Consider the following 22,427-nt stretch of genomic DNA (forward strand, 5'->3'; position numbering starts at 1 on the left):
ATCTAAGACAATGCCAAAAGACTCACAACGGAAAATGCTATCCATATCCAGAAAAAAAACTATGGAGTCTGAATGCAGATCAAAGCTTACTATTTGCTCTCTCTCTTTTTTTTGTTACTTTTTTCTTGAGGTTTCTCCCACTGCTTCTAATTCTTCTTTACAACATAACTAATGTGAAAATATGTTTAATATGAATGTATATGTATAGTTTGTATCAGATTGCATGCCATCTTGGGAGTGGGGTGGAGAGGGAGGGAGAGGAAATTTAGGACTCAAAATCTTATGGAAGTGAATGCTGAAAACTAAAAATAAATAAATTAATAGATTTTGGATTTTAAAAAAATGATCATATAAATGCCATAGTATAAAATAACCATCACTGTGATTTTAAATCAAACTACCTTCAAACAGAAAACAGTCTCAAGGCTGTTGACTGAATGCCAAGGTACTTAGAGAGATAATTTTATATGCTTGTTTAAACAAAGTAATCTCAGTCCTATATGTTAGTGATATTTTTATTTTTCCTCGAACTGTTTAGCCACTTTGGGAGTTATGTTTGCCCACAACTTCAGTTTACAACTTCACAGCTACAGCCTGTTCTTGATTTTTTCATCAATAAAAGAAGGTAAACAAACTATTTCCTAGCTTTGTTTGTACCTAAAACAGCTGCCAGAAAAATTAGATAATGAAAAAGTCAAATCTAACTTCTCTCCTCAAAAATTTTTCCACTAATATACCCAAGATCAACATTTTCTATTTTATTAATGGACATAAGGATCAAAGAAAAGATAGTTTTCACTTGTAATCTGAATATATTAAAACTAGACCCTTAAGAGGTCACTCTATCTAAACCTTTCGTTTTACAGATAGGGTTTAAGTAATTTGCCCCAAGGTCACACAGGTCAGAAGAAGAACTCAGACCTTGTGAATCCAAGTCTACTCCTCCTTGTATCATACAACATTGTCTGGATAGCAAAAAGAAGAGGATGGTTCCTAACTTTATACTTCCAAATCGTTCATCAACTTCTCTCTCCTTCCAGAAAGGGAGAAGGCACAGGAATAATACTAGTTGAATCTTTTCTTTTCCCAATCCCAGTTAAATAGGTAAAAAGATGTTCGTGGTGATTTTCTAGGGTTCAAAAATGATGGAATTGCCTTTTCCCAACCTCACCCCCAGGTGCCAGACTCAGGGTTACAACGTGACCATCTCACCGAGGGGTTTCAAAGCTGGGGCAGCTCAAAGATCAGTTTACCACTTCTGTCAGGAGAAAGAAAAGAAGATGGCCATGGTGGATGGTAAGTCTTCCATGGGACTGAGGGAAGGAATGAGAAAATAGAAGTAACTATTCTTTGAGATTATCTGTCAAATCCTATGACCCTGAAATTGATTTCCCTCCTCTCAGAGGCAGTAATGGGTAATTAGAGACCTCATAGCGTAGTGGTGGAGTTAGGAAAACTCCCACACCTACTGCTGCATGGGGAAGTCAGTCAACTTCTCTGGGCCTTCATTACCTCATCTCATTACGGGGATAATAACACCTGTAGTAATAACTAGAGGGGCCTACCTGTCATGATACTCAAATGAGATAATGTACATAAAAGTCTTTGCAGACTTAAAGTGCTAAGTAAATGTCAATTCTTATTATAAAATGGGTTTGTCCTAAGCAAAAGTGAAACAACCAAGTGTGTGTGTTTCTAAGGATTCTCATTAATTTTTACTGAGCAGAAAACTCAGGGAGACTATAAGTACTGGATATTCTACGTTTCCCTTTCTAAACATTTACCAACCTAGTCCTAAACCACCCTATCCCTACCCCCCTCCCCCCAAAAAAACTTAGGGTATCCCTTGATTTTCTAATTTCCAGAGACCAGATTTAAAGACACAAGCACACAAATCTGAATAACTGTGTAACTGTAAGACTAAGAAACTGTGCCTTAAGTGTCTGGGAATAAGAGTAGTACTATACAAGCACAGACTATTCAAATTTTGTGTGCCTGATATATTTACAAAGCTATAATACTTTTAAAAATAATTTCAATAAAAATATCTAACCTCTGTTGATATTTGTTTCCACACTGAAAACACTCAAAGTTCCAAGAAAAAGATGACATGAAGAGCGTTTCAATGAGAGGTTCCATTTGCAGAAGCAAGGGAAATGCAAACACAGGACTTTCCATATTACCTTCAAAAAGAAAAAAAAGTGCTTTTAGAGGGCAGGTTTTTAAACACAATCAAGAAGCATTCAAGAACATTAGTCTTATTTTATTTACTAATATAACTGTCATCTTACTAAATAACGGTTGCACATCTAATTTTAGAGTGAGGAAAAAAAAGTAATTCCCCTACTCCCACAATTTCTTGGTTAAAGGTTCCAAAATTTACCATCTCTTTTCTTCCTCCCCAGTGGAAGACTATTGTGACAACTTATTTTAAAAGGGTTATTAAATCAGGTACGGGGACTAGAAAAAGGAGGGGGTTGGGGTAGAACGGAAAGCAAGAGAAAGGAAATATTTTTCTCTGATGAATCAAGGAAAGCCTAGGAGATTAGGAGCCAGGTTTGATCCAAGACTATTACTGATGAGTTTAGTTGTTTTGCTAGAAATTATTTTAGCTATAGATCTTGAAATAAAATAACTTGTGAAAAAGAATCCTGGAATTTAAGAACTAGAAGGGATCTTAAATATATTCTAGTGTTTTTACTCCTTATTTCATGTACTGAAGTTCAGAGTTGTTAAATAACATGCCCAAGGCTACACAGTTGGTTAATGGCAGAACAAGGAGTTGAATCTCTCTCTTGACTCCTAGTCACCCTGGCTAAAGTCTAATTCTTCCTCAGAAGAATTAATTTCAAGAATTTTTGGTGCTCATAAAGATCATTAAATATAGTTACTATCTTTAAAAGAAAACTAATTGTAATTATCAGGTTTGGCCCTGAAGAAAAGTGGAGAAAATGCACCTGTGTGGAACATTGCATAGACTATCAGATTCCACTGATGTGGGGGAGTTTTGCTGCACCTATACACGTGTGTGTGTGTGTGTGTGTGTGTATAAATGCTGGCTTCCAAGTTTTATAACCAGTAAACAGGCCAACTAGGGGAAAAGCTTTCAATTTCTGTTTTATACTCAGTTCTCAAGCTGTCATGGGGGATACAACATGCAAACAACTATGTAACAAGACATATAAAAGATACATTGAATAATCCAAAGAGGCAAAGCACAAGCATTGAAGGAGATCAGGTAAAGCTCTGTGTAGAAAGTGGGATTTTAGCAGGGTCATGAAAAAAGCCACAAAGTAGAGATGGAGGGAGAGAATTCCAGGCAAGGGGGACATACAGTGAAAACGCCTGCAGTTTGGAGATGGAGTGTCATGAGGCAGACAGTGAGAGAAGCTTGGAAAGATTGGGTGGGAGAGGGGGGAAGAAAGGGCAGATTAGAAAAGGGTTTGAATACCAAAGAAAGATTTTATATTTAATCCTAGAGGTGATAGGGAATCATTACAGTTTATTGAGTAGGGGTGACATAGTCAGACTTGAGCTTTCAGATTAATCTGAGAGTAACCTGCTTGAGCTCTCCCCCAAACCCCTCCAAATACCTGTAAAAAAAAATGGCTCTAAACAAATTCTAGAGGATCAGAAGGCACAAAAAGATAGAGTGAAACAAATTTCCAGCCTAAGACAACCTGGATGGTTGATTGGAAAAGTATATCGCACTGGACTGGGAAAGAAACACAGTTCAGCGTGAACACACAAGCAAAGACCAGGCCTCGAGAGGACTGAATCACCGGCAGCTGTGGCGGTTTCCAGACTTCTCAACCCACAAACACCAACAGGAAAAGTCTGTGACTGCAGTGAGAGAGAGGCTTGGTCCCAGCCCCAGTCCCGCACAAAACCCAAGGCGGCAGCTGCTTCCAGAGCTCAGCCCACAGACAGGGAGAATCAAGTGGATGATCAGAGGGGCACTGCAGCAATCTCTCTGCTGGTGCAGGATTCTCTTGCTTTGCCCATGCTTGGATCTGGGTCACAGTTCCGTGTGGCAGTCCTGGGGCAAGGAGGAGCACTGGTGTGGTAGAGCTTGTAGTGGCAGTGGAGAGGAAATCCTTCTTACAGTTCCAAGGCAGAAAAGAGTGCTTGTGGTCACTCACAGATCAGAGTACAGGCCAGGAAAGGAGTAAACACCTCGCCCTTGATCATACCACCTTGTAAGAACTGAAAATTTATAGATCCCTACAAGTATCTGAAAACAGCTGCACAAAACCCCCAAAACTTGGGACAGTACATTCTCCACACTGGAAGCAAACCCCTACCTTAACAAAGAGTTTATAAAATCAAGTAACTGGCTGGGATCATGAGCAAACTTCACAAAAAAAGACCATAGAATCTTTCTTTGGTGACAAAAAAGATCAAAACATGTGACCAAAAGAAGACAACAAAGTCAAAGCTCCTACATCCAAAGCATCCAAGAAAAATATGAATTGGTCCCAGGCCATGGAAGAGCTCAAAAAGGATTCTGAGAAACAAGTAGGAGTAGAGGAAAAACTGAGGATAGAAATGACAGTGATGCAAGAAAATCATGAAAAACAAGTCAACAGCTTGCTAAAGGAGACCAAAAAAAAAAAATACTGAAGAAAATAACACCTTAAAAAATAGCCTAACTCAAATGGCAAAACAGTTCTAAGAAGCCAATGAGAAGAATGCCTTAAAAAGCAGAATTGGTCAAATGGAAAAGGAAGTCCAAAAGTTCACTGAAGAAAATACTTCCTTAAAAATTAGAATGGAAGGGGCAGCTAGGTGGCACAGTGGATAGAGCACCGGCCCTGAAGTCAGGAAGACCTGAGTTCAAATCTTGCCTCAGACCAAACACTTGGCACTTACTAGCTGTGTGACCCTGGGCAAGTCACTTAACCCCAACTGCCTAAAGAGAAACAAACAAACAAAAAAACAACCAAAAAAAATTAGAATGGAGCAATTGGAAGCTAGTGACTTTACGAGTAATCAAGACATTCTAAAACAAAACCAAAAGAATGATAGCAGATAATGTGAAATACCTCACTGGAAAAACAACTGACCTGGGAAACAGATCCAGGAGGGATTATTTAAAAATTACTGGCCTATCTGAAAGCCATGATCAAAAAAAGGGCCTAGACATCATCTTTCAATAAATTATCAAGGAAAACTGCCCAGATATTGTAGAACCAGAGGGCTAAAGAGAAATTGAAAGAATCCACTGATCACCTCCTGAAAAAGATCCTCAAAGGAAAACTCCTAGGAATATTGTAGCCAAATTCCAGGTCAAGGAGAAAATATTGCAAACAGCCAGAAAAAAAAATTCTAGTACTGTGGAAACACAATTGTGGAAACACAAGATTTAGCAGCTTCTACATTAAGGGACCGAAGGGCATGGAACATGATATTCTGAAAGGCAAAGGAGACAGGATTACAACCAAGAATCACCTACCCAGCAAAACTGAGTATAATCCTGCAGGGGAAAAATTGACATTCAGTGAAATAGAGGACTTTCAAGCATTCTTGATGAAAAGACCAGAGCTGAATAGAAAATTTGACTTTCAAATACAAGACTCAAGAGAAGTATGAAGAGATAAACAGGAAAGAGAAATCATAAGAGACTTATTAAGGGTGAACTGTTTACATTCCTGCATGGAAAGATGATATTTGTAACTCATGAGACCTTTGTCAGTATTAGGGTAGTTGGGAGGAAAAAAATTATATGTACAGACAGATAGACAGACAGAGAGATAGATAGATAGATAGAGGGCACAGGGCGAGTTGAAGATGAAAGGGTGATATCTGGAGAATAAAATTAAGGGGTGAGAGAGGATTATAGTGGGAGAAGGAGAAAGGGAGAGGTAGAATGGGGTAAATTATCTCATGTAAAACAGACAAGAAAAGGCTTTTACAGTGGAGGGGAAGTGGGGGAAGGTGAGAGAGAATGATCGAATCTTATTCTCATTTGATCTGGCTTAAGGAGGGAATAACATACACACTCAATTGGGTATGGAAATCTATCTTAACCTACAGGAAAACAGGGAGGAAGGGGACAAGAGAGCAGGGAGATGATAGAGGTGAGGGTAGACTGGGGGAGGGGATAATCAGAAGCAAACATTTCTGAGGAAAGACAGGGTCAAAAGAGATAAAATAAATGGGGAGCGGGATAGGATGAAGACAAATACAGTTAGTTTTTCACAACATGACTACTATGGAAGTGTTTTGCATGACTACACACATATAACCTGTATGGAGTTGCTTGCCTTCTCAATGAGGGTGGATGGGGAGAGAGGAAGGAAGAAAATTTGAAACCCCAAGTTTCAAAAACAAAAATTGTTAACATGCAGCTGGGAAATAAGATATACAGGCAATGGGTACAGAAATCTATCCTGCCCTACAGGAAAACAGAAGGACAAGGGGGTTAAGAGAAGGGGGGGAGATAGAAGGGAGGGCAGATTAGGGGAAGAGGTATTCAGAATGCACACCATCTTGGGTGAGGGGAGGGATGAGATGGGGAGAAAATTTGGAACTCAAAATCTTGTGGAAGTGAATGTTGAAAACTATAAATAAATTAATAAAATTGGGGGGAAAAAACAAAATCTTTTAAAAAAAATCATCTGCTTGGCAAACTACATAAAGCAAATTAATTGAATAACTGATTGGGTGTCCCACACTAAGTTGGGCACAAACACAGCAAGCCCTCAGTGGTGGAAGAGAGCTAAACCAGCATGCTTGGAAATGAAACAGGTCAAAAACAACAGCTATCAGCAGTGGAATTTGGCCCATGAGCTACCAATGTACTTTGAGCCTGAGTGAAATAGAAAGACCTAGTCGTCCAAAAAACAAGGTCCATCCTATCCTCCTGGACATGCACAGGATTTTTCATAAAACAATGGAACCTATTTAATCACACCACTCTCACAAAACATTAATAATATTATTGTTATGCTCTATTAATATTAATACTTTTAGTGAAAGCAAAAAGGGTTTTGTACCATCAATAAAATTTCATATTTATCTCATCCATTTTAATTTCCATTTTTGTGCATATTTTGCATTTTATGAAAGAAATATATGAACATAATTTATAAGTAAATATTAGAGTGTATGCTCAAAATTTTTAACTGCTAAAGGTTTGTGATTTTAAAAGCTGGGAGACCATTCTTCTAAAGAAACTCTTCAACTACAAAAAACAGAACACTTAAAGTTTCCATCACTGCAAATTACTTACCTAACTTACAATGAAGTTTTGGTTGAAGCTTAGCAAAAATTTTGTTTCTGACTTCATTGAGGTTAGTCTCAGCCTTTCGAAGTCTATCTGAAACATTCTTTATACAACTGTCATCTAAAAACAAAATAAATACAGAGTATACATTAGTATTTCACAAAATTCTTATTGATCTCTGTCTTTTCCATCAGCATTTTAGAAATATTAGCCACACTTTGGAGAGTCATTTTATAGTGGACAAAGAGACTGAGAATCAGAAATATCTCAGTATAAGTCATGTCTCAGAAACAAACTGGCTGAGTGACTCTGGGTACATTTAATTTCCTTGGTACCCTGAAACAACCCTCCAAGACTATAAACTGCCAAGCAAGTGCCATTTGCATAAGTCACAGTCACATGTGGTCCACAACATTCCTGAGTGCAGCATGAACCAGAATTAAATCTGGTTAACTGGGAAACATTTAACAAAATAAATAGTAAATTCAATAAATAAAAGTACAATAAAACATAGATACTGTTAATATGTAGTTTTCTAACATGAAGCCTGCAGCGATCCTCATGTACTTTTTAGTGGCCAACATTTCTCTCGTGCCACCCCCCCAATCCCATTACCAAAACTCCAACTTTAGATTACTCTAGTCATTCACCACCTTCATTCTACTCATGTGCTGCTGAAAGAAGCTGAGGGAAATCAGCAGCCGGTGCTTACTGGGTCTATGACAAATTTCTAATCTCAACTGGGCCCTCATTGCAGTGAGGTAAACATTTTACTTAACCCTTCTCAATTTGATGTCCCACTCCTAACAGATAGAGTTCCAAACCTTCTCACCTCTCTTCAAGCCTCCCACAGAACCCTGGGCCCCTACCCTCTCAGAAGAGGGCCTCACATCATACTTCCCTGAAGTATACTTCTGTTTATATCCCCTGTGCTTAGTACAGTACCTGGCACATAGTAGATGCTTAATGAATGTTTACCAATGGACTGGATACTCATTTCTTTCTGGGTTTTGCTCTATTTTTCTCCTCCCTGTTTGACCAATACTGTTCATTCTCCTTTGCTGATCTTCATCCATGTCATGCTCACTAGCTGTAGGTGTCCCCCAAAGCTCTGTCCAGGGCCTTCTTATCTTTTCTCTCTCAATTCTCTCACTTGATCTCATCAGCTCTCTTTTATCATTAGGGTTCAATTATCATTAAGCAAATGCCCAAGTACCTACCTTCTCTTCCCTATAAGCCCTATTTTCACCTCCTTTTTATGTGTTTTCTAGTCCAACTAGAATGTAAGTTCTTTGAGGGTAGGGGCTGTCTTTCTTTTTGCCTGTATTCATTATCTCCAGGGGTTAGCCCAGGGTTTGGCACATAGTAAGCACTTATTTAATAAATGCTTGTTGCCTTGACTACACAGATGATTCCCACATTAATATATATATTAGTATAAATATACATATATAGTTCCAAAGGTTTGTAATCTCAATTATACTGAGTCCTCCCTGCTCCTTACCCCACATATTTAATCAGGTGCCAAATCTTGTCATTTCTACCTTGACAATTTCTCTCACATCCTAGTCCTTTCTCCCCACTGACACAGTTTCCACCACAGTTCAAGCACTCATCACCTTTTGCCTAGATTATCACAACAGCCTCCAACCTGGTCTCCTGTCAAGTCTCTCGCCACTCCAGTCCATCCTACACATTGCTGCCAAAGTGAATTTCTACAGATCTAACTACTTGGCTTCCTATTTATTGCCTCTATGATAAAATATAAACTCGAGTTTAACTTTTAAAGCTCTCCACAACCTGGCTTCTACCTCTTTCCAGCTGGACATTATTGTCTCTCTTACACTCGTAATATGACCGAATTAGCCTTTCCCCTCTTCTTCATAGACAATACTCCATCTCCTTTTCCTGTGCCTGCACAGGGACCATTCCTTTGGGCCTGGATTGCACTCTTTTACCTCTACCTCAGAGAATCCCTCTCTTCCCAGCTCAAGCACCATCTTCTACATTTCCTGATCCCCTGAAGTGTGAGTGTCTCCCTCAAAAAAAAACCTTATATTTAACTACTTTATACAGTTATCTTTATTAACTTTATATTTATGTTATCAATAATATTTATATGTACTTATCTTCTCCCATTAGAATGTAAGCTCACTGTGAGTGAAGATTACTTCATTTTTTGTATTTGTATCTCCATTTCTTGGCAGGTGCTAGTACATATTTAAGTAGTTTAATAATATTTAAGTATGCACTTAAATACTTGTTGACTGATTGATATTCCAAAATTCAATATTTGTCCCTTCACATCCTTCTCCTCTTCTGAATTTCCCAATTACTTTCAAGGGCATCAGGAACCTCTCAGTGCCCCACGCTGGCAATCTTTTTTGTGTCATCCTCAACTCCTAAGTCATACTAACCCCACATATCCAACTGGTTACTAAATCCTGTTTCTACTCATATATGTCCTCTTCACTCACATAGCCACCACTCTAATTCAGGCTCTAATTATGTTTCACTTGGACTATTTCAACAGCCTTCTAAATGGACTCCCTGCCTCAACTCTTTCTCTATTCCAACCCCATCTTCCTAAGGTACAAGTATAACCAAGTCATCCACCCCCCCCCCACCCCTCACCCTTGCCTTTTAATAAACTCCAGGAGTTCCCTGTTAACCTGCAGGATCAAAATATGAATTGTCCTGTTTGTCATTTAAAGCTCTTCTCAATTCAGCCCCTTCTTGCTTTTCCGGTCTTCTTACATCTTACTCCCTTCCTCACACTCTACCAACCCAACTACACTTGCCTATTTGCTGTTCTACACAAGACACTCCATGTCCATGACTCCTGGAATACATTCCTGCCTCTCCTTTTAGTTTTCCCAGCTTCCTTGAATCCTACCGTCTTGAGAAGACCCTTCCCAATCCCCTCAGCTGCTAATGTCTTCCCTTTTGAGATTACCTTCCATTTATTATGTATATCTCTTGTATGTATCTAGTTACAGTGTCTCCTTGGTTAAAAAATGAGCTCCTTGAGAGGCTGGAGCATTTTTGCCTTTCTTTGTAACCCCAGTGCTACAGCATAGTGCCTGGTACATAAGGGTTTAATAAACGTTTGTTAAATTTTGAGTTTCCTGCCAAGATGGCTACCTGAAACAGTAAAGCAGGCCACCCAGATCACTAATTAATAATGATAGTGATGATGACAAACACAACAACAATAGCTAGCATTTATGTAGAACTTTAAGTTCTGCAAAGTGCTTTACAAATATCTCGTTTGATCCTCACAATAACCATGAGAAGTAGGTGCTATTATTATCCTATTTTACAGATGAGGAAACTGAGGTAAATAGAGGTTAAATGTCCACGGTTTCACAATCAATGCCCGAGTCAGGCCAGCAAAACCCTAAAATTCACTCCAGATCAAATAATGATCAAGAAATCCAACAACAAACTACAGTAGAGTGATCTCTTCCACTCCAGAACTATACAAAAAGTCAGAAGTCCACCATCAAAAGGAAAAAGTAAGCTCTCAAGCAAAGCCAGAGCTAGGGCATCCAGAGACAGGAAACATGCAGCCTGCAAGGATCCTCTGTGTCCAGAGGCAGTGAAAGGAGAGGGCTCCCTTCAGAAAACTAAGAGTCATCAGAGAGTCCCAAGGTATGGATCTTAGAAACCCAAGGGAGAAACACCAGAATAGGGTTTGGGAATAGGACATTCTAGGCTCATGAAGCTCTAAGATCTTTGTCCTGTGACACCACAGAAGGCCTTAAAGATCCAGCACTATAAGCGGCAGCTAGGTGGTACAGTGGATAGAGCACCAGCCCTTAAGTCAGGAGGACCTGAGTTCATCTGGCCTCAGACCAAACACTTGACACTTATTAGCTGTGTGACCCTGGGCAAGTCACTTAACCCCAACTGCTAAAAATAAAAAAATTAAAAAAAAAAGATCCAGTTCTATGAATCTCAAAGATGTGGACATGCTGGATCAAGGGAGTTAAGGTCAGCACAAGAATGAGGGCAAGACCAAGAAGAACTAACCACCTTATCCAAAAGCCCAACAGTAAGCAATGCGTGGTCCTGGCACAAAGTCCCAATTTAGAAACTAAACTTGGAGACACAAGTAAATTTAAAGAAAAAAAAATTATTGCAAATCTAACTGTAAAACAACTGTAAGCAGAAACTAAACTTAAAAAAAAAAAGATTTTCCCACAAGAACCACAGGAATACTTAGAAGAAATAAAGCAAGAGATAAAGCAGTAGAGAAAAAGTACAAGGAGAATAAACAGCTTAGAAGAAAGTGATAAACGTTACTCAAAAAATGGAATCCTTGAAAACTAGACTAAATCGAAAAGAAATCAGTAATTCCATAAGACAGCAAGAAATATGAGAACACAACCAAAAGTCTGACAAAATAAAACAAAATCTAAGATATCTGATATCAAAAACTGACCTGGAAAATAGGTTAAGGAGAAATAAATTAAGAATCAGTAGACTTACTGAAAATTAATAATTTTTTTAAAAAGCTTAGATACTATATTTCAAGAAATCAAGAAAAGTGCCCAGACCTGTTAGAACTGGAGAATAAAATAATAGAATCCATTGATCATCTTCTGAAAGAAACCCCAGAAGAAAAATCTAAGAAATATAGTCGAAATGCAGAGCTCCTGTGTCAAAGAAAAACTCCTGCAAGCATCCAAAAAGAAATTCAATCCACTACTGTAAACAGGAAAAAGTAGGTGGAACCTGCTATTTCTCATAACTAGGGTATGTAAGAATACACAAACATAGAGGAAAGGATGAAGGGAAACAGGTAGCAGGTGAAATTTACCATTTTCAAAAACAGACTGGTTAGTTTTATTTAATTATTTATTTTCTCCTATTCTCTGTTATAAGGAATAGCACTCTGGTAGAGGTGAGGGAAGGAATTTATTGGGAAATACAGATGATGTAAAAATTAAAAGGTATCAAAACTTTTTAAAATTCATATTAACCAAATTTCATTTTTTAGCAATATTACTGGAGTAGCAAACTGGGGGATGCCATGGATATATAGCCAATATGGATTTTTAGCAAAGCTTCTGGCAAAGTCACTTGTGAGTAAGAGGAAGATGAGAGCTAAATGATAGCATACCTTGTTAGGCAGGTTTAAAACTGGTAGAATCACTGGACACCAAAGATAGCAATTAATCCTTACCCTAAGGCTTTCAATTCTATCCAGCTAAGGCCCACACCATCCCAATTCTTATCCTTCTCTGACCTCTCCTTTCCTCTCTGTCCTTGACCTTCCCTAATTTTTTTTTAACCTTCTAGATCACCTCTCTAAATAAAATAACTGAGAACTGGAAAGTACTCAAAGTTCTCAAAACTTTGCCTTAGATGACCTTGTTTATTTTGCTTAACTCAAGTTAAAGATGACCTGACTTTAGGAGTAGCTAGGTGGCACAGTAGATAGAACAGCTGGCTTGGAGTCAAGATGACCTGAGTTCAAATGTGACCTCAGCCACTTACTAGCTATGTGATCTTGAGCAAGTCACTTAACCTCTTCTTGCCTTAATTTCTTCAGGCTTAAAATGGATATAATAAGAGCACTACCTCCCATGATTATTGTGAGGATCAAATGATATATAATGTAAAGCTATTTGTTCCCTCCTTGAACTCATGGTCCAGTCAAACTGACCTGATTGAGCTGTTCCTCATATACTAGACTCCATCTCCCATCTCCATGCCTTTGCACTGTTTATTTCCCATGCCTGGAACACAGTCCCTCCTAAGACAGTAACTGGCGCATAATAGGCACTTTGGAAATGCTTGTTTCCTTTCCTTCCTATTTCTGATGAGGGTACCATCAATCCAATATCCCAGGTTCATAACCTCTGTATTTCTCTTGACTTACTTTCCCTAACCCCACACATCCAACCAATTGCCAAATATTTCCTTTTCTACCTCCATATTATCTCCGGCATCTGTGTTTTCCTCACTATTTACACAGCCACCACCTCAGAGCCTCAGTTCTGGCTCTCATTACCTTTCACCTGGACCTACTCTAGTCCATCCTATATAGTATATACTGTCAAAATGTGTATGTATATATGTGTGTGTGTATATGTATGTGTATATGTGTGTTTGTACACACACACACACACACACACACACACACACACACACACACACAGAGTATATACTGTCAAAAACAATTTTCTTTAACTAAGATCTGACCAGGTCACTTCCCTACTCAAACACCAATGGTTCTCCATTGTATCTAGGTTAAAAGACCAACAACTCTGGCTTTTAAAGCGTTTTACAACATGGTCCCAACCTATCTTTCCAGCCTCATTATATATTCCTCCCTCTCTTCAACTCCATGGTCCAGTCGAATTGACCTTCTAGCTATTTCCCAAGCTCATCTCCATGCCTTTGCATCACTCATAACCATTCCTGGAATGCAGTCCCTCCTAATAACCACAAAGAATCCCTCACTTTCAAGATGCAGCTCAAGCAACATTTTCTACAGAAAGCCTTTCCTGATCCCCCAAATGCTACTGCCCTCCCTCATGTTTATTTTGTATTTATTTGCATAAATACATGTCTCCCTCCAAAGAATGTAAGATTGAGAGCAGGGACAGTTTCATTTTTCATTTTCACATTTCCAGAATCCAGCACAGAGTAAATGCTTGTTGAACATCTCATACCATATACCAAGATAAGGTCAAAATGGGTACATGATTTAGATATAAAGGGTGATACCATAACCAAATTAGGGGAGAATGGAATAGTTTACCCATCAGATTTATGGATAAGGGAAGAACCAAATGAGATAAAAAGCATTACAAAAATGGATAATTTTGATTACATGAAATTATAAGGTTTTGCACAAACAAAATCAATGCAGCCAAGATTAGAAGAAAAGGAGAAGGGGGGGAATGTCTTATAGCAAATGTCTTTGATAAAGGTTTTATTTCTCAAATATAAAGAAAATGAATCAAATTATAAGAATGTAAGTCATTCCCCAATTCATAAATGGTCAAAGGATATGAAGAGGCAGTTTTCAGATGAAGACATCAAAGCTATCTATAGTCACATGAAAAAATGCTCTAAGTCACTAATGAATAGAGAAATGCACATTAAAACAGGGTACCACCACACATCTATTCGAATTGGCTAATATGAGAACAAAGAAAAATGATAAATGTTGAGGGGAATATGGGAAAATTGGGACACTAATGCACTGTTGGAGTTGTAAACTGATCCAACCATCTGCAGAGCAATTTGGAACTATGCCCAAAGGGGTATAAATCTGCGCATACTCTTTGACCCAGCTATACCACAACTAGGTCTGTATCCCAAAGAGGAAAAAAATTAGAAAAAAGGACCTATATATACAAAAATATTTATAGCAGCTCTTTTTGTAGTGGCCAAGAATTGGAAATTAGGGGATATCTATCAATTGAGGAATGGCTGAACAAGTTGTGGTATATGGTAGTAATGGAATACTATTGTGCTATAAGAAATGATGAGAAGAATGCTTTCAGAAAAAGCTGGAAAAACTTACATGAACTGATGCAAAGTGAAGTAAGCAGAACCAGGAGAACATTGTACAGAGTAACAGTAATATTGTACAATAATCAAACTGTGAATGAATTCTCACCAATACAATGATTCAAGACAATTCCAAAGGACTCATGATGAAAAATGCTATCTACTTCCAGAGAAAGAACTGATTGAGTCTGGATACAGATTGAAGCATACTATTTTTTTTTTTTTACTGTGTTCTCCTTCACAACACGACTAACATGGAAATGTTCTGCATGACACTACTTGCAGGACACCATGCACATGTATAACCTATATCAAATTGTTTACTGTCTCAGAAAAGGGTGAGGGAAGGAAAGAATTTGGTACTCAAAATTTTAAAAAAAGAATGCTAAAAATTGTTTTTACATGTAATTGGGAAAAAATGTATTCTTTAAAAAATGCTTACTGACTGAAGTAGTTGGTTTCAAACCTTTTCCTCTTTCCTCAAGTCTCTCTACGCTACCCTTTCCCTTCTCTCTCTCAGGCCACCTCACCCCTACTTTACAAATAAAATGGAGGCCATCTGCTGGAGAACCCTTTTTTCCTCCTCCTCTCAATCTCATAGCTTCACCTGTGCTCTCTCCTCTTTTGTCCAGTCTGAGGAAGATGGCTGCTTTTCCCTCTTAAGAGCACAGATCTAGAGCTGGAAGGGACATCAGAAAAAGCTCGTCCTACCCACCTCATTTTACAAATGAGAAAACTGAGCTTCCCAGGACATTAAGTGATTTGTCAGATTTTCTGACTCTAGAGCCAATCAATCCTCTTTTTCCACTTACTGCCTATTTGTTCCCATGACCTTTATCCTTTCTTATGGCCTCCAGAAGCTTGATACACATATCCTATTCCTCCTCCCTATGTTTGTCTGTCTGTCTCTCTCTCTCTCACACACACTTTTACTGTCTTCCTGACTTTTTGTGCTGCCTATAAAATACTGTCTCCCCCATGCTTTAAAAAAACCACTTCCCTTGACTCTGTTATCCTTTCCTGTGATCATCCCACATTTCTGTTCCCTTTTACTGCCTAGAAAGACTTTAACAAGCTACCTCCATCTGCTTCCGGCTCATTCTCTCACTTACCAATCCTCTGCAATTTGACTTATTTCATCAGTCAGATCACTGATATACCCAACTGTCTTTCCTTAATGGTCATCTTCTTCTTGACAGGTTTTGACACTGCTGATGACTCCTCCTAGATTCCCTTTTCCCTGAGTTTTCGTGACACTACTTTTTCCTGGTTCTCAACCTACTTCTATGGCTGCTCCTTATCAGTCTCCACTGGTGGACTATTAGCTATCTCTTAGCCTTTAAACTTATCTGCTCTTTAAGTCACTGTCCCAGGCCCTCTTCTCTTCTCTCTATTCTCCCTTAGTGATCTCACCAACTGCCAATGTTTCAATGAACATCTCTATGCAGAAAACTCCTAAATCTATATATCTAGCTCTAACATCTCAGTTATTGTTATTGTTCAGTCATTTCAGTCGTGCCCAACTCTTCATGACCCCTTGTGGGTCTGTATCAATAGATATAAGCAAAAACTCTTGGGAGAGAGGGTCTGCAATAATTAAAGAGTATAAACGAGTTTTGGCAAAGATCCTGCAGTGATTTGCCATTTCCTTCTCCAGCTCATTTTGCAGGTGAGGAAACTGAGGCAAACAGGGTTAAGTGACTGGCTCAGGGTCACACAGCTAGTATCTGAGGCCAGATTGGAACTCAGGAAAAGGAGTCTTCCTAATTCTGGGCCTGGCACTCTATCCATTATGCCACCTAACTGCCCCATTAGAAAGTTGGGGCTTTGTTTTCTAGTAACCCCAAGTTTGTTTCCATGCTGCGGGGAGTTCCATGCCCTGGAATGAGAAGTCAAAGGGAGAGATAGGTTTTAGTTTAACATGAAGAAAAACTTCCATTTGGGGATTGCTTTTATTGTTAGGGTTACCTAAGGAAGTAGTAAATTCTTTCTCACTGGAGGGAGTGTCCAATGATGCTTAACTTTATCAGGAATGTTAAATGGATTTATGATTTAAGCAAGCACTAAGCTTTAAGCAAGTCCCTTCCAATTCTTAAGATTTTATAAAAATCGGTAAGCAGCACTTTTCAAGAACAGAAATCACAAGATTACAATGTTTCTGCCTCTATAACAGTTCACAGATGGAATTTCTAGGGAAATCCCAAAGGAACTACCTTCATTTTAAGGCATGAGAAATATAGACATTGAGGGATTTGTTCTGGAGACCTCCAGGGAATGTGCTACTCACATTTCCTGCCTGAGATGGTTAACTCAGGCTGCAAATGCATGCTGGCTTTCCTGCTAATAGTACAAGGTGAAATGGCTTGAGAAATGCTTTATACTATCACCTGCTGCAGAAGATTAACAGTAACTAGACAGAATGGAAAAAGACACAAAGAAAGCCAAGGAAATATATGTACAAAAATATTTATAGCAGCTCTTTTTTGGAGGCAAAGAAATGGAAACTGAGGAGACACCCATCAATGGGGAAATACTATTGTCCTATAAGAAATGATGAGCAGAATGCCTTCAGAAAAACCTGAAAAGACTTCCACGAGCTGATGCAATGTGAAATGTACTGTGTACAAAGTAACAGCAATAGTGTAAGACCTGGCCATTCTCAGCAATACAAGGATCTGAGACAACTCTGAAGGACTTGTGATGAAAAATGCTATCCATTCCCAGAGAAAGAAGTAATGGTATCTGAATATAGACTGAAGCATACTTTTTTACTTTATTTTTCTTGAGTTTTTTTTTTCTTTCCCTTTAATCTGTTTTCTTTCGCAACATGGCTATCATGTTAACGTTTTGCATGACTACACATACATAACCTATATCGAATTGCTTGCCTTCTCAATGGAGGTGGGAGGTGGGATGGTGAGGAGGGAAGACGGGGGAGAATTTGGAACTCAAAGTTTTGAAAACAAATGTTAAAAATTATTTTTACATGTAACTGGGGAAAAATAAAAAACAAAAAAAGTTTCCCAAGAAAAAAGCCAAGGAAAGATTCCAAAGGGTCAAGGGGAAGTGACCATAAAGAGGCTGGTGAATGAAAGAATGTAATTGTAAAGAAAAAAAAAATTCTGTTCCAGTATAATTATGCAACAAGTATGACATTATTTCAATGAAGAGGGAAGAAACTATACCTTCTAAAGAAAGAGCTGCCATTTACACTCAAGGAAACACTAAAGAAAACAGAACAGTAAAAAATGTTTTTAAAATTTAAAAAAAGAAAACAGAACAGTACTAGAGTAAAAATAAGGAATACTGTTATTGCACCCTGCAGCCAAACCTTCTTAAAAAGCAGCTGCCACCCACTCTCAAGGCAAAGACTAAATAAAGAAGACAGAGCAGTACTAGGGCAAAGGGAAAGAATACTGTTATTGCTTCTAATAGGAAGAGATGCATGATGTTGGTAGACTCAGAAAATGTAGAGTTTTCTCTGAGTTCATAGAAAAGTTAAGGATCACATGAACAAAGATCCTAAAAGAATCCTTTTTGGGAGGAGGAGAGCATAAAGGTTCTTAAAAGTGCAATTTTAACTCTAACAATTTCAAATAATGCCAATCAGGAATAAATGAGGGAGGAATCTAAAGAAATCAACTGACTAGGTAGAGAAGCTCATTGATGAACTCAAGATTTTTAAAAGGCAAGCATTTTGGAGTAGGGGAAAGAATACTGAATCCTGGACTTTTGGAGTTTCCTAGAACACTGGCTTTGCCATTTATTCACCATATGAACAAAAATGAGTTATAACTTCTCCAAACTTTAGTTTACTCTTACATAAAATGCCAAGAATACTTGCCCGATCTGTTTCCCATGTTTCTTGTGAGGAAAGCAATTATTGAAATACCATATAAATGTCAGTTATTATCACCAAAAACAAAGGAAGGACATATAAACAAGGACAAATACAAAAAAAAAAAAGTGTCAGCAAAACTGATATAGGGTAAGCAAAAGCCTGTAACAAAAGGGCTTTAAAAAACAATATTCAAGATATGAAAATGAAAGGAAAAAGTAGGACCAGTGATTAAGAAAGATGGTATAATATTAACAAAAGACAAAAAAAGTTACAATTACTCAACTCCTTTTTCTTCTTCTATCTTTATCACCAAGAAAAACAAACAAACCTCAAAGGACAGAACAAATACTGTGAAAAAGAAATTGATATCCAAGAAAAAGAAAAGGCCTATCAGTGTTAAATTTGTGGTAACTGGTATGCTTACTCTTCTCCAAAGCCTATGGAACCATCATCAATATTCTGATAACTTAAAAACAAAACAAAGAATACAGTTACCAACCTTTAGCTCCATTGAAATGATGAGCAGTCAAAAGCAGGCTTGCTTGATTATACTTTGCATACAACTGCTGGAACACAGATTCTTCTTTAAGACATAGTTCAGTCACAGCTCTCTTTAACCCTTCCAAGTGCACTAATGCTGAAAGAATACAATCTAACCAACAAAGAGCATATGCATTTCTCCACTGAAGACATGGAGATTCAGTAAATGGCAGGCATTGATTTTCCAGTAGGATTTCTAATTTAGTTGCATCCACTTCAGGTTTTGGAATACTCTCAGTCTGAGAGCCAACCATCAAAGGATGTTCTTCAGCAGTCTGGTCTGCAATTTCAGCTTCCAAAATCCCATTATGCTGCAAAGATTCAGCTGCCTTGCTTGGGTTCTGTTGCCAGTCTTGTAACACAACAGATAAATCTGATGAAGTTCTATACAAATTATATCCATCAGGTCTGTGAGCAAGCTCACTGTTCACAGTACGCTTGCTGTCGAACAAAGTGTTGCTGCCATCTTCCTTTAAATTTGGTTCCAAAGATGAAGCAACATTGCTGCTTTCCAAGATCTTCCTCTTCAGCTGTTTACGGGGAGGCTGATAATTTTCCAAATCAACAGAAACTATAATATTATCTAGTGACTTATAGCCCAATGGATAGATGCACTAAGAGGGAAAAGAGAATCAAAAAAGGTAAAAATTGCAAAGCAAACAGTTACAAAGCTTAATTGTCTTAACTGTAGTTTTATTCAGCAATACAGAGAAGGAAAAGCACATAATTTCCTGCTTTAAATAGCTAATATAAAGATAATGCAAAAAGCAATCAACAATTTTAATTTTTTTTTAAAAAAACCTTATAGAACAGTGTTATAATCTTGGGGGACAGGAGAGGGGACTAAAGAAACTAAAAAATTTGAAGACCAAGAGTACTCCACAAGAAGAAAAAGCATAGTAAATCTTCATTTCTTCAATATAAGTACTCACAGTGATAAAGAGTTCATTCTCCCTCTCAGGGATTCTTATCTGTGCTTTTACCATTAAAAATTGTGCCAGAGGCCTTCATCTTGCTCTTTTACTATCTCGGGGTACTAACTATACTTAAGCTGCCTATTTGTGTCTCATTCTTAATAGATAACCAGACCAACTCCCCTTCTGGTCATACATGTCTTTTACACCATATCTGGAGCACAGATTAACTCTGGTTACATGCTTTGGCTGATCCATACTCACATCAGCTATTTTTCCATTGCCTTCAAAGATATTTTACTTATTTTCTATCTTGATAAAGTGAATAATTTTGTTCAATTTTAACATGTTCTTATCAATTTTTATAGTGCGTTAATACAATCTCAATACAACATGAATAAAATTATTTCAAATAATTCCTCAGAAAAGACTTACTGCTCTTAAAATGTGTGGAACACAGTTGACAAAAAAATAACACGATTCAGAATAAAATTAAACTAGAATGAAAAACTGAAATATATTTGCAAAAACGAAAAGATTTATTTTTCTCTTCCATAGGTTCACTATCTTAGGAATTCTCTTTCATCCAGTTTATTAGGAGAGTTTCTGGAATATAAGTGTATAAACATTATTATCACTTGACAGAAAACACGTTGGTTTTTTCTTCCCTTCACTGGAGAACTAGAAACATTTGTCCATGACTTGGTGAACTACATAGGAATAAATTACTATAATATACTTTCATGGATACTCCTGAAAGTCATTCAAAAACTTATGAATTACTGTCAAAATCACTTATAAAAGTTACTTCATTAGTATCTTTGTATCCCTTGTTAAGTAGTACAACACCTGGGACACAGTAGGCCTTAATAATGTTGACTGATTAGTTAACAAAAAGTTCAAAGAATGTAGGTTACCTGTTGCTTCCAAATACAAGAGTTCTATTTAGCAAAATTCTAAAAATTAATTCGTTACCTGTGGATCTTCACACAAAGAGATAGATTCTTGAAAACTGATTCGATAAGACTTTAAAGTTTTGGTCTTTCCCTTATCTCTACAGGCTGGACAGTACCCATCTGATGTAACGTTAGCTGAATCACATTTCTGAGAAAGAAAGAAAACAATGTAAAATGTATGTATTCCCATTTAGTATCAAAGAAAGAAGCGGAAATACATTAGAAAATCTTTTCAATTCTCATACTAGCAGTTACACTAACAATCGTTTTTTAACATGGCAAATAAATACATATAAGGAATTTAAAATTTAAGTTGTTGGTCAAAAAAGAATGTCATTGTAGTTTTAAAAGGTTTCTGTATTAAAACTGCATCATTTTTATTTGCAAAGAAAAAGTGGTATCAACAATGAACAGATTCCATGACTTTTAAGGTAAACCATAAGTTTTGTGAGGCTAAAATAAACACTTTCTTATATCAATGAAAGAGGTAAATATATGAAAATAATCTTTCGCCATTGCTGTAAGATTTCCGTGGAAAGTATTATTTATATAAAAAAAAGTTATTTGGTAAAAATAAAAACCAAATTAGTTAATGGATCAAAAACAGAAAAAAAAAACAACTTTGCACAGAGTGGAAAACAAGCTCACTGACTTTTCCCAAATACCCCACCATGTGGAGTGAAGATATCCCTATACCAGTGTCTTGTCCAATCACTGGCAAACCATTTCCAATCTTCTGGGAATCCATCATTCCGAGTCATTGGCTAAATTATGTAACTTGTCAATATGTTCTTAGTCAATATCACTAAGGATTTTTCAATGAACCCTGGAAAAAAAAAAGTCAACAGGCAGTTAAGTCAAAATCCAATTAACTTTCAGAAAAGCCACTTTATTTTAGAAAAAGTATGCGTTAAGTATATGTTGAAAATTAAGTAATATCTTGAGATAAAATGTCTGTGAAATTATTATCCAAATCACAATTTGAAAAAAAAATGTTGTATTAAAACTGACACATATCTTTTACATTCACTTGTCATAATAGTTACACAAATTTTTTGTTGTGGGACTGGGGCAAGTTCTCCCCTTCCTCTCAGGATCAGTTCCGACAGCATACATCTTAAATAGTACTTAATCTTTTTAAAGCTTCAGCATTTAGTCAGCTTGCTATACTGAATGGAGTTTGAAGATAGCCATTGTTTAATTCTAGTAACAAATTGAAATGAGTATGCTGGGAACATGTTTTAAAATTATCCTATAATTATTTTCAATTTTTGGATGGGGGGGATCCAAAGTACCAGCTCCCCCCACCTTATTTGTCCTAAGACTTCCTTCAGTTTAATAACATTGTTTTTCTGAGACAGGAATGAAATATTTAGTTTTGTTTTTGTTGTTGTTAAGTAACCTATGTAAATTAT

The 22,427-nt window shown here is 37.4% G+C and overlaps 1 protein-coding gene across 2 annotated transcripts in view; it reads right to left on the reverse strand.

Moving 5' to 3' along the window:
• USPL1 (ubiquitin specific peptidase like 1) overlaps window positions 1-22,427 on the reverse strand; it is a 36,720-nt gene that overhangs the window by 12,868 nt on the left and 1,425 nt on the right. The window contains exons 2-6 of one of the 2 annotated variants that reach the window (XM_027835159.1): window positions 21,683-21,838; window positions 21,032-21,160; window positions 19,102-19,756; window positions 7,235-7,348; window positions 2,054-2,183 (exon numbers count right to left, since the gene is read on the reverse strand). In XM_027835159.1, coding sequence (XP_027690960.1) covers window positions 2,054-2,183; window positions 7,235-7,348; window positions 19,102-19,756; window positions 21,032-21,160; window positions 21,683-21,763 — 1,109 coding nt within the window. In that variant the 5' untranslated portion in view covers window positions 21,764-21,838. Of the gene's footprint in view, window positions 1-2,053; window positions 2,184-7,234; window positions 7,349-19,101; window positions 19,757-21,031; window positions 21,161-21,664; window positions 21,839-22,427 lie in introns of both variants that reach the window. The other variant, XM_027835158.1, reaches the window with a different exon arrangement.

The sequence above is a fragment of the Vombatus ursinus genome, unplaced genomic scaffold, assembly GCF_900497805.2.
Source record: "Vombatus ursinus unplaced genomic scaffold, bare-nosed wombat genome assembly UNPS02014813.1, whole genome shotgun sequence".
NCBI lineage: Eukaryota > Metazoa > Chordata > Mammalia > Diprotodontia > Vombatidae > Vombatus > Vombatus ursinus.